This window comes from Schistocerca americana, chromosome 1, assembly GCF_021461395.2.
Source record: "Schistocerca americana isolate TAMUIC-IGC-003095 chromosome 1, iqSchAmer2.1, whole genome shotgun sequence".
Classification (NCBI taxonomy): domain Eukaryota; kingdom Metazoa; phylum Arthropoda; class Insecta; order Orthoptera; family Acrididae; genus Schistocerca; species Schistocerca americana.
In genome coordinates, this window is record NC_060119.1 from 595,015,652 (window position 1) to 595,031,347 (window position 15,696).

General features: G+C 37.2%; 1 protein-coding gene across 2 annotated transcripts in view; it reads left to right on the plus strand.

Moving 5' to 3' along the window:
- The window catches only part of LOC124606835, a 206,326-nt gene that overhangs the window by 73,474 nt on the left and 117,156 nt on the right, over window positions 1–15,696 (plus strand). For both annotated transcript variants that reach the window (XM_047138914.1, XM_047138921.1), the window contains exon 5: window positions 1,394–1,648. In XM_047138914.1, coding sequence (XP_046994870.1) covers window positions 1,394–1,648 — 255 coding nt within the window. The remainder of the gene's footprint in view (window positions 1–1,393; window positions 1,649–15,696) is intronic.

A 15,696-nucleotide genomic window follows, 5' to 3' on the forward strand; every position in this document is an offset into this window, starting at 1 on the left:
CTTCTCTAATGATCTCATTGTCGACAAGGTGATAAACTCAAACCTTCCTTTCTTCGCTGAACTTCATGAATGTCACAGTACAGCATTATATTACTCATGTTCAATACTTATTTGCTGCAACCATCTTAAATTCCCTATAAAAGGGTGTATCCCATTACTTTGCGGTGCGCAGTTACATGTATAACATGTGAGTTGTGAGGCTGAAATATGATTGTAGTTGTATCATTGCTTGGGGAAAAGCACAGTTGAAACTGTGAGAATTGTTGTTTGCAAGAAGTGAGACAAGAAGTGCTCTTCACTGCATCCTCTAACATTAATGTCTGAAACATAAGAAATACTTTATAATTGGTTTTCAGTATCTAAAGGTTAGTGTGTACCATTCTCTGGTTTCTTGAATTTTGAAAATAGGTATTGTGGTTAATTAAATACTGTGCATTGACATGGTCTTCAAAATCAAAATATGGTAAAGGTTATTGGCTTGATGGTACCATGGATACACATGAAACTACAAATCTAAAGGTTTAACTTCGGCAGCAGAAAGTCCAAGTCTTCTTCCTTTTCATTCTCTTCTCCCCCTCGCTCAACTTAATCAACATAACTTTCCCGTTTCATAGTACTTTTTGTGTTTTAAAAATATTGAGCTGTATTGTTGTTTAGATTTCGCATTAAATTTTAGGTCCCATGTAGCTGACTTGTTAATATGCAGGAGATGGTTTGATTTTAAAAAAAAGTGTAAACAAAAATGGTGATAGGGTTACACATTTAGGAATTTTGTTAAGATGAGCCACATTTGGTTTTTAGACTTTTCTGTGACTTTAAATTATTACTTCGAATTATTCAGACATTCCAACCCCATAAGAGATATTTTATTACTGGTGCCACAGATTTAATTAGTTTTCCCCAAGATATTCATGATCATACAGGGAAAAATAAAATATGTAAAACTTTTGTATATCTTAATTTTTTCCATTTTTGATAAATGAGTGTAATGTAGCTTAGTAATGTAAAGAGGGACCATCCAGCCCAAAGTGATATTTTGTGATTCAAGTTGCATATGTATGTGTAATCTTTTAATAGAAATGTGAATTGTGTTTTATTCATCTCATGACATACATATGTCAGAACTTTATAATACGGTTACAATGATTTTTACACAGTGAACAAATGTAAAATATGTGAAAATTTAGAGGAACACCCAGTACTTCTGGTGTTACAAGTGAAGTGAGACAGTTAAAAGAGTAATGTGTTCAGTGTCTATCTCCATTTTTTACCATTTAATGAATGGAGCATGTTGCTTAAACCCATGGTTGGTCTTCTGTTTCATTGCATGTATATTTCTTCTGTCTGCAGTATGTATCTTAATTGTTAAAAACTATGCGCAAATTGTTCACAGGTGTGTGCTGGTATGTGCACAGGTGCACAGTTGGTCATTAAAGGGATACTTCAAGCTAACTGCAGTGATTTACCAAATAAGTATATGGCCAAGAAACTGGTGGAAAGGTAGTACAAAATCAAATTCTAATAATACAACAAAAGATAAATCCCACGGTGGTATTCCAGCCAGTTTAGAGAACAATATTTCACTACCATGCACTGGAGAAGAAGCAATGAAAAGATTATTGGCATGTAAGGGTAAAGATCCATACAGGTACGTTCTGAAACAATATTATTGATTTACAATTAACATATTAATAGCCATAGCTATCTTGTGCTGTTGTTTTTGCTCAGCCTCCCTGATTCACTGTTTGTACTAGTGATCACCTTACTTTCTCTTCTTCTCAGTTAGTGATATAGAATTTATGATTTGTGTGAAAGTAAGGAACAAAGAACAAGTACTGCACACATTTACAGTACGTACAAATAACATACAAAGGATATAATTTAGGCTTAGAGTTTATCAACATGCACACTGAAGATTATACACTATCTCTAAATTTAATATGTGCATAAGTATATTTATGTTTATCATCATACCTGTGCAAAGTTGAATACCTGGAAATAATTGATCTGATTAGGTATTGACACTGGAACATTTTGAAGTATTATAGTTACAGTGCCCAGTGGAGGTTATTAATTAAATGGTAGTTGACCTCCCAAAAATGATGTGATCAACTGCTGTGCGAGTGAAAGAAAGCATTAATAAAGAATTAATTAAGAATTACATGCTTTTGAAACAATGGTAGAAATTGACTCTTGATGCTCTGGTCCATATGATACAGATATTGCCAAGTATTCTAAAGCAATCGATATGTCTCTAAATTCTTACTTAAAAGTACACTTTTTGTTATAATTTTATTCTTAATAATACTCTAAAAATTATTTTAAATACAGGGTGTTTCAAAAAGGACTTTACAACTTTAAAAATCCATATAAATTTATTGAAATAAGATATAAAGCTGGGATTAGAGTTATTTTGTAGGAAAACACATCAAGTTTTTTTATTAAGTTCAGGTAGAGAAGCCGGCACAGGAGGTACAAACACACTGTCCTTGATGAATCCCCATAAAAAAAATTGAGTGGTTTCGGGACTGGGGAATGTGGGGGCCACACAATTGGTGCATAATCCCAGACATCAGTCAGGTGGTGGGTGATTCATCATCTTGCATGAAGTAAACATTTTGTTCTTGGTCATCCTAATTGATCTGTGGTATCACAAATTGTTGTAACATGTCTAGGTACACTATCCCGTTGATGGTTCTCTCAGAGAAAAAAAGGGGCCGTACACTTTGGTCTTGTTCAGTGCACAAAAAACATTCAATTTAGGACTATCACAAACATGTTGAAATGTTTAGTGCAGACTTTCACTGCCTCAAATCCTGCCACTTAATTGAAAAGTCGACTCATCAGAGAAGATTATTTTGTCCAAGAAATGTTCATCCTCATGTAATCGATTTAACATATCCACACAGAAGTACTTGCAAGCAGTTTTATAGTGTCTTTTATTGCTTCTATGATCATCTGTTTGTACAGTTTCAAATGCAAATGGTTTCACAACACACGCCAAACAATCGTATGTGGGATTTGCAGTTTGTGAGATGCATGCAGGTTTGATTTTATAGAGTTGTTGACAAAACTTTGTCTCACTTGCTTAGTGACATCGTCAGATGTGCTTAGACGACCTGATGATTTCCCATGTCTTACCGAGCACCCTCTTTCTGCAAAACATTTATGCCACTCATAAATTGTAGGCCTACTAGGAGGATCTTTAGTGTACTTAGTACAGAAATTACGCTGCACTGTTGTAGTCGACTTCAATTCTTCAAACCAAAACACACCGCTAGCACGCTCTGGTCCAGTGAAGGCAGCCATCTTTAACACAACTGCCGCTAGCACTCCTTACGGTGAGATTCAGTATTATTGAACTACGCGAGACAAAACTTGATGTATTTCACTACAAATCGACGCTACAGTCACCTCTGTAGGTACTGTGAATTAATTCATATGGCTTTTCAAAGTTGTAAAGTACTTTTTGAAACACCCTGTAGTTATAGAGAACCGCTTTCAGTATAGCTATAGTCCCTAAGGCTGCATCCTATATGAGTAACAAAATCAAGTTACAGTTTGTGAGCTCTAGATGTGCAACATAATGGCTACAAGCAGCAGGATCAGTTGACATGGTTACGTGTCCTATATGTAAGTGACAAATTCCTGCTACAAATTGAACCAATCAGCTGACTGTAATTTTGCTAAGAAATGGATGAATGTTGTTTCTTGGGAGTAAAACAGCATAAATAGCCTGTATTAGGAAAAATCAGGGGGAAAAGGAGTGCTATATGCAACATATACTTCATAGAGAATTGAAAGACAAAAAATATAACCTGACCTCCATCACCTGCAGGAATAACTTCTTCTGCAGTATTTTTTTTTAAGTAAATAGAAACAATATTTACTTGTTGTTCATTGCTTTGGCCACGACTCTCCTTACTTGATCAGACGTAAATGAGTTATGGTAATTTTTCTGCTTCATGTTGCACATTTAGCGTCTCTTCAACAATTTTGATACAAAAATTTGTGCAACGTCTTTAGACTTACTTTAAAAAATTTCAGGACTGAACCAACTTTCCTGCTTAACTTTATTGCACTTATTACAGTGATAAGATTCAAACTCACAGAATTCAAACACTATGTGTTGTAGAGGGTGGCAGGCAATGCTTTTAACATCACTGACATTTTATTTCCTGAAAGTGTTGCACACTGTTGGTGGCTTCTGTAGCTTATGTATTGTATTTTTATTGGTCCTGTTATCTACAAAAGCAGTTTATGCATAAGAAATTGGAAAAGTCAATTTATGTGCATACAGGTGAAGGTGATTTCTGTGCGTAATACTCATTTAAAATTACAAATACTATGCTTCACACGTTTAAATATTAGCTGAGAAACCAGCATTGCTCAGTTACGTATTTATTCCAGCCTTCTATTAGTCCATCTTCTCATCTCCCCCCTCTTTGTCCATCTCCTCCTCTCCCCTTCCTCTTGTCCATCTTTGCCTCCCCCGTCTCTCTGTCCATCTCCTCCTCTCAACACCCCCCTTCCGTCTTTTCATCTCCTCCTCCCCCTCTGTTTGTCCACCACTCTGACTCATATGCATATGTAATGTATGTTGTACAACTATATGTCTGATTCTCTGCTGTTTTACACCATACTACTCCAAGGAGTATATTAAATTTTTCAGTGATATTCAGCCGTGTGGTCTGATCTTAGCTCCCGAAATATGCTAACAAAATTATTTGCTTGCTGCCATGCTCATTCTTGCAACCCGATTGACACACTTAACAGCAGAAATAAGAGACAGATGTTACTCCACACTTTTAAAACTATTTGAAATCAATTCAGTACTGGAAATAAAAACCATCAGATCCTTTTCAAATGTTTTTATATCATGCATTCTCATCCACAACCCTGCCCCTAGCGGTAGAGGGGAATCTCATTCGCATATTATTTTTATACCATAAGTAAGTCATGTACCTAACAAATTTGGTGTTCCGAGTTATGCTTTGTTGTCTGTCATCCCCTTTTCAGTGCAATGCCTCTGGGATGTAGATAGTTCATAAACTCCTTAGAGCTTCTTTCCAGATGGAATCTTTAAAGAATCAAACTTGCCTGTATAAAACAACTCTAACTTTTGATTACTTTGCAAATGAGTTATTGTATTAAATATTTGACTTTAAGTGTGCAGATGAGAAAAAAGTTTTGAAAAAATTTGAAATTATATTAAAGTTTTTTGATAGCTGCTAAGTGCTCTCATTATCAAACACTAGGTGAGTATAGATTGGGTAATCTGCTCTCTGTTTTAAGAACAGCTAGTTTTTCACACATCTTAGTGTTTATGACATAATATCTCCTGAGCCATATGTCATACAATGATATAATTTTGTGGGGACATTCAGTGGTGGTTGTGGCTACAGCATGCAAAACGTGTTGCGAATAGATTTGCTACTAAATGAGTAATACATTAAATCATCATGCTTGATGTGGCAATGTCACACATTTCAATGTTTGTGATGTTATATTTCCAGGACTGTGTGTTGTAAAATGATATAATTTTGCAGGCACATTTAGTGGTGTATGTGGATTCTATATGCAAAATGTGATGCAAACAGAGTAAGTGTAAAGAAGTAGTAAATTTAAACATCATGTTTGATGTGGCAGCTTCACTACACGAACAGCAAAAATGTGATAAGCGATAAACTTTTTTCCTTTCTTCATTTTTTGGGGGAGGAAAATGTATGAGAACCCTCATTTAAATTTAATTGTTACTGTACAAAAGAAACAGAAATGGTTCCATTACTGACCTCGGGGTGCATCAGATTTAATTAGACTCTACTCTGACAGGTGTTCAGAAATAATTTTAAGATTGACAGTAGTGTGTTTGATGATCACTGCTTGCTTACCATTGCTCAAGAAGAACCCAACTGTTAGACAGACTTCGAATACCATACTTATCATTCTTATCATCCATCACATCAGAATCTTTTGATAAGTGAATAAATACTCCTATCGATTACTGTTTCTTGTTCGTCAGGCAAATGCTGCTGTTGATTCTTGTCTCTTGTTCATCAGGCTTAGCATACAATTAAAGCACTCATAAGTGGCAGTAATTATTGATTGTTTATTTTTGAATCTTTGCTGTTCTTTGCACATGATGTCCACCTCAGTAGCTCTGTGGTCAGTGCGACAGAATGCTGTGCAAAGGGGCCCAGGTTCGATTTCCAGCTGGGTCCGAGATTTTCTCCACTCAGGAACTGGGTGTTATGTTGTCTTCATCATCATCATCGTCATCTAATCCCCATTGACACACAAGTTGCCGAAGTGGTGTCAACTAAAAAGACTTGCACTAGGTGACCGGTCTAACTGACAGGAGGACCTTCGCCGCACGAAATTTCATTTCATTGCACATGATTTTGTTTTTATTTACAAATTCTATAAGTTTGTCATCCACAACTCTTTCTAGTATTTTTGAAATACAAGAGTAAAGTGTGATAGTCCTTTAGTTATATGCATTATCTCTACGACCATTTTTTTAATAGATTGGGATTACCTTAGACATTTCCAATAAATTGAGAAAAATGTGCACTTGAATTAAATGGTCACATAAGTGTGTAAATAGTTCAACTAGCTTTAGAGCACTCTTGTTTGAGATGGTTGCAGGGACACCATCAGTGTCTGCAGAGTAATAGTTTTTTAGTTCATTTATTGTCTGTATTGCTTTTGCCACTTCATTTGTTTGACAGTGATGATGTACGTAGACCTGCATGTACTTCTTTTATGTTTATTCAATTGAGTATTCTCATTTATGTTTGATCTTATCTTAGAATTTTGGAGGGTTTTTTTTTTTTTTTAAAAAAAAAATACCATACACTTAATCATCTGATGAGTTATTCAAGTTAGACATTTCATGTAGTAGCCTCTTCTTCTGGCATGAAGCCCATATTCCCCTTGTGACCCTGTTGTTTGTTCTAGAGTTGCCTGTTATGGTTAGAGTTTTCTGTGGAAAGGCGATTTGAAAATAATGGGCTAATACAAAAGAAATGGTTGATATTCAGGGATATGACAGGAACAATCATGTGAAGCAAAAAGTCTTTGTATGGACATATACCTTATTTCAAATGGTTTCCAAATGGAACACATTTAGTGCACATTTGTTTTTAAGATACTGGCATGCATGGCTGTCTCTCTCTCACCAACCTGATGTTTTGCTCTAGCCCAACTTACCTTGTTGCATGCATCAATGTCCTATGAACATGTGTATGGTGAATATTACATGTGGAAAACTTGTACCCATTTCATTTGCAGTGTGTCCACAATCTTCACATTGGCAACAGTGGCACATGACTTGAATTTTGTCACTGGTTAAATGACAGTCATAATTTGCTTCCATTAATACCATTCACTAATGATGCCACATTTATATAAAATGGAATCACAACACACGTAATAATCATTGAAGGTCACAGTGATTATAAATGCTACAGTGGAAACCAATTTCCAAGTTCATTTTTCGATCAATGTTTGGTGCAGCATGATCAGTAACATATTGATAGGGCCAGTCATCTTAGACGAGTAACTGACAGTACAGAATTACTTGCATTTTGAAAAATATATTTGTTAAACACCTTGAGGACATTCCTTTGGCCATGTGCACCTCAACGTAATTCCATCATGGTGGAGCCCCTCCTCCTTTCACCAGACCTGGGGGAATGTCATAACCTCACTTACACTAATTGGTCATGATAATGCAGTTAACTGGCCACCAAGGCCACCAGAACTTACGCCACTAGATTTTTGTTTACGGTGCTGGATGAAATCTGAAGTGTACAAATGTAAGGTGAATACGCCAGATGAACTGCTTGGGCACACCATGGGCACTGCTGTCCTCATTAGAGAATGTGTAGAGGCACATTGACAAGCAACATAACATGTGCTTCCAAGAGTGCATAAACGCACTGAAGCTGACTGTGGGATATTTGAACATTTGTTGCAAACTGCACAATAGCTGTAATGAGATGTGTATAATGCTTAAAGGTGAATATGTGATTAATATTTGTAAAATGTATGTTGTAAAGTTTACTAACTGTTGTACAATTGTAAATGTGACAACATATTGAAAAATACAGAAAATAAATAACAATGCACAGTAAATGTGTTCTATCTCGGAAACTGTTGAAATAGGCCGTATGTCCATATGATGTTTTTTGCTTCAAATGATCATTGCTGTCGTACCCCAGAATATTAGCGATTCCTCCAGGTACACCCTGTATATCAGTGAAGGTGTCAAATTATTCACTTAACCCATTAATTTTGTAAACCTGTGACCACTTTTGTGTCACCAACACTGCCAAAACCCATACAACCGTATAACAATGCCAACACCATAAAGAAATAGGAAAAGCAAGAAAGAAGAAGAAGAAGAAGACACACCTTTAGTGTAAATTCAAATCAGCAGTAGTGTTGCATTTTCTTATGTATTTTCTATTCGCATACCTGCCCGTAGTGAAGGTGTCAAATTATTCACTTAACCCATTAATTTTGTAAACCTGTGACCACTTTTGTGTCACCAACACTGCCAAAACCCATACAACCGTATAACAATGCCAACACCATAAAGAAATAGGAAAAGCCAAGAAAGAAGAAGAAGAAGAAGAAGAAGACACACCTTTAGTGTAAATTCAAATCAGCAGTAGTGTTGCATTTTCTTATGTATTTTCTATTCGCATACCTGCCCATAGTTGTTTTTGGGCCTAGTCTTGCTTTATTTTGCACTTTAACGTAATTATTCATTACATTCCATTTTTATTCGTCCATCCATTAGTAGCTGCATTGTTACTGTATATGTAGGTTTGAAATTCAGCTCGCCAAGAGTGTTGTTTCTTAATTTTCTGCTTGTTTCTACTCAGATACTGGTCCGTAATTGTCTGTCAGTTGTTTGGTCATGTTTTATGTGTTTCTCTGTTTGTGTATGCTTTCTTACTGGTACTTTTTTTTTTTTTTTTTTTTTTTTTTTTTAATTCGTAGTATGAAAGAGGCAATTTATTGCAAAATGTACATCTTTCATCTTTCCTTGTTTGTCCAGCAGGAAATGGTGAGTACACATTTATTTCCAATAGTGCAGTTTTGAAATTCACAGTCAGTCTCTTCCTACACACATTCATAGTAGTAATGATTTTTTTCCTATTGTGAATTCATAGACTTCATTATTCTGTCCAGGTCTTACGCATCATGTCTAATAGATACTGGATGAATTAATACATTCATTTTGTGTGTTAGTTTCAATATTTGTTCCAGAAAATCTGTTGTGTTCCTTCGAAACACACTCAGTGGCTTATGTATCTGTGTCATTTGAGCTATGATTTATGCACCAGAGTTTTTAATACTTTTCACAATGAATTGATTGCCAGTCTTTTACTGTAGTAATTTGGTACAATTTCTTCCTTGACTATCACTTGAATTTTCTCTATCTTCATCTATATTTAAGCTCTGCAAGCCACCTTGCGGTGTGTGGCACAGGCCACTTTCTGTACACATCCCCCCCCCCCCCTTTCCTGTTCTAGTTGTGAATGGTTGACAAGAAGAAGATTGTCCGCCTCCGGTAGCTGAGTGCTCAGCACGACAGACTATCAGTCCTACGGGCCCAAGTTCGATTCCCGGCTGGCTCAGAGATTTTCTCCGGTCAGGGACTGGGTGTTGTGTTGTCCTAATCATCATTTCAACCCCATTGCCAGTAAGCCTACACGTGGGCTGGAATCTCTCTGATTTTATCTTTGTGATTGTTTTGCAAGACATATGAAGAAGGAAGCAATATTTTTCTTTGGAACATACACTCACAGAACTTCAACAGTAAACCACATTGTGATGCAGAATGCATCTCTTGCAGCATCTGCCACTCGAGTTGGTTGACCATCTCCGTGACGCTTCCATGCATACTAAATGAACCTCTAATGAAATGTGCTGTTCTTCTTTGGAACTTCTCTGTTTCTTCTATCAGTCTTATCTGTACAGGTCCCATACTGATGAACAATATTCAGCTATTGGTCGACTGAGGATTTGTAAACTACCTCCTTAGTAGACAGTCTACATTTCCTGAGTATTCTTCTGATAAATCTCAGTGTAGCGTCCGCCTTTCCCACAGTTAGTTTTACTTGGTCATTCCACATCAAATTGCTCCATACTCATACTCCTAGGTATTTCATGAAAGTAACAGCTTCTAGTGATCATTCTGCAATCGCTTAGTCATACAATACTGGGTCTTTATATATACACAATACATTACATTTATTTATGTTGTAGGTCAATTGCTACTCCCTGCACCAAGTGTCGATCCTATGCATGTCCTCCTGCATTCTGCTACAATCTTCTAGCATTGCAGCTTCTGTGAATACGGCAGCATCATCTACAAAAAACCTTATGCAACTTCTGATGTTGTCTACTACGTCACATATATATAATCTGAAAAGTGACGGCCTATAACACTCCATTGGGATATGCCTGCACACACTTTATGTCTGAAGACTTCTCTCCATTGAGAACAATATGCTGTATTCTATTTGCTAGAAATTCTTCAGTCCAATCGCACAGTTTTTTTATTTCATATAAACTCATATATTTGGTTCATTAGATGACAGCGCAGAACTGTATTGAATGAAGTTGAGGAACACAGGATCTACTTGTGCATCAGTATCTGTCACCTTCTGGGTCTCTTGGACAAACAGAGTGAGCTGGAGAATTTTTGGCTTCCAGAAAGATCATAATATTAGAGCATAAACTGTTTACCACAATTCTACAACAGGCTAATTCAGAGATACACGCTTATAGTTATGTGCACCTTTTCAGTGACCCTCCTTGAAAATGGGAATGACCTGTGCTTTTTCTGATCATAAGGAACACTTTGCTCCTTCAGAGACCTACGGGACACTGTTATTAGAAGAGTTAGAAGAGGACAAGTTCTTTTGCACACTCTATGTACAGTCATGTTGGTATCTTGCCAAGTACAGTCGCCTTCCCTCTGTTGTTATCAATTTAAGCTGCTTTTCTTTCCCACGGTCACTTTTTTCAGTATTGACCATTTTGCCATTTGTGCGATGATTTGAAGGAGGTACTGCAGTGTGATCTTCCTCAGAAAATAAGTGCTGGAAAAAAAATTTATTATTTTGTATCTTTGTGTATTGTCCTCAGTTTCAATGCTGTTACAGTCAAAGTGTGTCAGTACAGATCCCTTTGATCCATTTACTTATTTAACATAAGTCCAAAATTTCTTGGGGTTATCTGTCAAGTCTGGTAGACAGAATTTTACTTCTGAATTCATTGAACACTTCACATATGGCCCTCCTTGTGCAATTTATTTATTTTGAGGCTTCAGCTATATTTACATTTGCAGTGCAGCACTCTTTGATTTCGTAGCAGCTTTCTACTTTCTAACGTGGCTGTGAAATCACAGGAGGATCTTTTCCATTCCTTATAAATTTGCTCAACACCTACCTGTCTAAAGTGTATTGTACAGTGCTCTTCAACTTTGTTCAGTGATACTCAGCATTACTAGTACTGGAGATTAAATTTTCATGCTGATTGCTCAGGTAATCTGAAATCCATTCCTTGCCCTTGTTGCTAAGATAATGCTTTGTAATGTCCTTCTGAGCAGTGACTCCCTATTCCACACTGAGTCGGAAAGTTCTGATATGTTTGGCACCAGTAGATTTTAGATATTACCTTAATGAGTTGCTTTCCTTATTAACTGCTCAAGGTGATTGTCAGGTAAGGCATTTAAAACAGTTTCACATGGTTCCCTGTGTCTAATACCCACCCTAATCGCTTGATCTCCCAGTCTGTAGTTAATACAACATGACCAGGAAATTTTCATGAAATATTCTCCAAGTTTCCCCTGTAGTTTTCCTGTCTTGTTGGTTATTTGTTGCCAGTCCACTGTACTTTTGTTTTCCAATATTCAGTGAATGATTCATTTCAGGAGCATCACATAAATTTTTTAGCATTGTGAATTTATTGTGAGTTGAAACTTGTTTTCCATTTTCTTTACTAGTAGTTGTTTTAGATCTAACAGATTGCATGTGTGACACGCATTATGAATTGAATTTTCCACTAAAGATTGTTAAAAGTGACCTACTTGCACACCCATCTCCCTTACTTTGTGCAATGCGACACTTCTTTTCCTGCACCTCTTTTATACTTTTGTTCTCGTATACCATTTTTGACCACTTGTCAGAAAAAGGCCAACATTTCTCACAGAAATTTCGATGTATGTTGTGTCGCAGGTGGTTCGCATTTTGGTGCTTGAAATTTATTAATATCCATTTTTAATGCACTGTTAATAAATTTTAGACTGGATACATGTGCGTTTACTTTTGAAATCTCATTCTTAGAATGTACATATGCTTTCTTTTTACTTGCAGTATTCACATTTTTTCAAGGAGATACATGAGCTACTTTTACACTGGCTGCCATCTTGCATCCATCCATATAGGATATAGACTAAGCTTTCTTAAAAAATACTGTACTCTTGTATTACAATAACTGCAGTTAATGGGCGGAAACAGAAAACAGAAATCCCTACAGGTTGCCAAAACAGTTCATGCACATTATATGAATATAGCACACACTTTCACTAAACATAATTCGAATAATATTTTATAGTTTCCATGTGGAAATTATAAAATATTATTCAAATTATGTTTAGTGAAGGTGTGTGCTATAATCACAAAGTAGAAGAAGCAGGAATGGTATTGGAAAAATGGCCTTAAAGTATCCCATATAAGATTGTCTGATGAAGTTGAAACAAAATACGCTTATCTAATTATTATCTCATGACAATATGAAATAATGTGGTCATGAGGTCCTAGCCAAATTTGCATGAACTACTGGCTTACGAGGCATTGTCAAGTAATAACTGACAGCTGTTTCATCATTGGCCTCATCCTTATATAGCTTCATTGCTGACCGTGATGCCACTGGTGCTCAGTCCATTGTCAAATTAGACAAAGTTTACATAATGTGATTAGATATTTTATAATTGTTTACAGTTGTCAGATATACGAGGTGCATTCAAGTTCTAAGGCCTCCGATTTTTTTTCTCCGGACTGGAAAGAGATAGAAACATGCGCATTGTTTTAAAATGAGGCCGCTTTCATTGTCAATACATCCCAGAGATGGCAGCACCGTACGGCAGATGGAATTTTACTGCCAGCGGCGAGAATGAGAACTGTTTTAAATACTTAAAATGGCAACGTTTCCCTTACTTGAACAGCGTGCAATCATTCCTTTTCTGAATTTGCGTGGTGTGAAACCAATTGAAATTCATCGACAGTTGAAGGAGACATGTGGTGACGGAGTTATGGATGTGTCGAAAGTGCGTTCGTGGGTGCGACAGTTTAATGAAGGCAGAACATCATGTGACAACAAACCGAAACAACCTCAGGCTCGGACAGGCCGGTCTGACGACACGATCGAGAAAGTGGAGAGGATTGTTTTGGGGGATCACCGAATGACTGTTGAACAGATCGCCTCCAGAGTTGGCATTTCTGTGGGTTCTGTGCACACAATCCTGCATGACGACCTGAAAATGCGAAAAGTGTCATCCAGGTGGGTGCCACGAATGCTGACGGACGACCACATGGCTGCCCGTGTGGCATGTTGCCAAGCAATGTTGACGCGCAACGACAGCATGAATGGGACTTTCTTTTCATCGGTTGTGACAATGGATGAGATGTGGATGCCATTTTTCAATCCAGAAACAAAGCGCCAGTCAGCTCAATGGAAGCACACAGATTCACCGCCACCAAAAAAATTTTGGGTAACCGCCAGTGCTGAAAAAATGATGGTGTCCATGTTCTGGGACAGCAAGGGCGTAATCCTTACCCATTGCGTTCCAAAGGGCACTACGGTAACAGGTGCATCCTACGAAAATGTTTTGAAGAACAAATTCCTTCCTGCACTGCAACAAAAACGTCCGGGAAGGGCTGCGTGTGTGCTGTTTCACCAAGGCAACGCACCCGCACATCGAGCTAACGTTACGCAACAGTTTCTTCGTGATAACAACTTTGAAGTGATTCCTCATGCTTCCTACTGATCTGACGTGGCTCCTAGTGACTTTTGGCTTTTTCCAACAATGAAAGACATTCTCTGTGGGCGCACATTCACCAGCCGTGCTGCTATTGCCTCAGCGATTTTCCAGTGGTCAAAACAGACTCCTAAAGAAGCCTTCGCCGCTGCCATGGAATCATGGCGTCAGCATTGTGAAAAATGTGTACATCTGCAGGGCGATTACATTGAGAAGTAACGCCAGTTTCATCGATTTTGGGTGAGTAGTTAGAAAAAAAATCATTTCGGGTGAGTAGTTAGTTAGAAAAAAATCAGAGGCCTTAGAACTTGAATGCACCTCGTAACAGCTGATGAGATGCTAGCATACACATTGTACCACAGTGAACTACACTCTTAGTGACACACACACACACACACACAAATTTTTTTAGTAGTAATGATTAGCGTCTTCCTTTAAATGCTATTGATGTTTAATGTTTCATATTTTGAACAATAATAGTATATTTTGCTTACATTAGTCATCAAGCTTTAAAAATGTGTCGCCTTAAAAGGATATCAGAAATAAATCATTTAAAAGGTTACTAAAAATTAATTTTCTTTCATTGTGGAACCTGCTATGACGAAAACTGCATTATTATTAAGCCAAAGATGAATACTTCAGCGATTAATAATTTTTAGTGCAACTGCAGATACAGTCATACAAAGAAAGTCATAAGTAGCAGTAATTATTACTACATATGTCACATTAAGAAATCCACACCATTGTCTTCGCAGTCTGACGTAGATGTCTCACTTTCAGTGAGATTTACAATGAAAGGTTTCATAGTGTCCCTGCCAGTTTCTCTGTGGTAATCTTCATTCTGCAGTTTTTCTTCGTGTCTTACACAAGGCGCTCATGCAAATATTCGAGATGCTGTCTATTGCCTCAAGTGTAAGTTTATCAAAATCTGCAATTTTAAATTATTGTTCTTTTCTGCAATATGTACTTTCACCTGATCCCATACTAGCTTAGCTGGATTATAATGATGATGATATGGGGGTAATCTAAGAATACAGTGTCCATGCTGCTTTGCAGTTTCCTGTATCTCATAAACTCTGTATGCAGGCTTGTGGGCATCGACAAGAACCAGTAATTATGCTCTGGTATGTGACGAACTATAGGGCACGCCATTAGATGACAACCATGCAATGATGTCAGCCTGTTTGGAATTGGTATTTGAAGCTTTGCTTGCTTTGTGACTTGAAAACAGCCAAACAACAGGCTTGCATAGACACCTTAGATTTGATGGATATTCTTTGAATGGACCTGAAACCAATACCATGTGTTTCAGCTGTCTCCTCTGGGTATTTGCCAGTAGTTGAAATGTGACTTGTGCCGGCATGGATTCAGCAGAAGACTGTCTTGTAAAGTATAGATACAAATGAAACATTATTCCTCTTGCATGTTGTGATGATTGCTTACCATTGCTCATGATGAACGCTATGAGGGAAAAAATAATCAGTCAGTACAGAACACTGTGACTGGAATAAGCAGTAAGCTTTACAAACACAGCACAACGCACACAGATCGAAGACAAGAATGTTGCAGATACACGATTGGCTGTTGAGTCACATAGTACACTTCCATATACTTCTGCACATTTGATATTGACC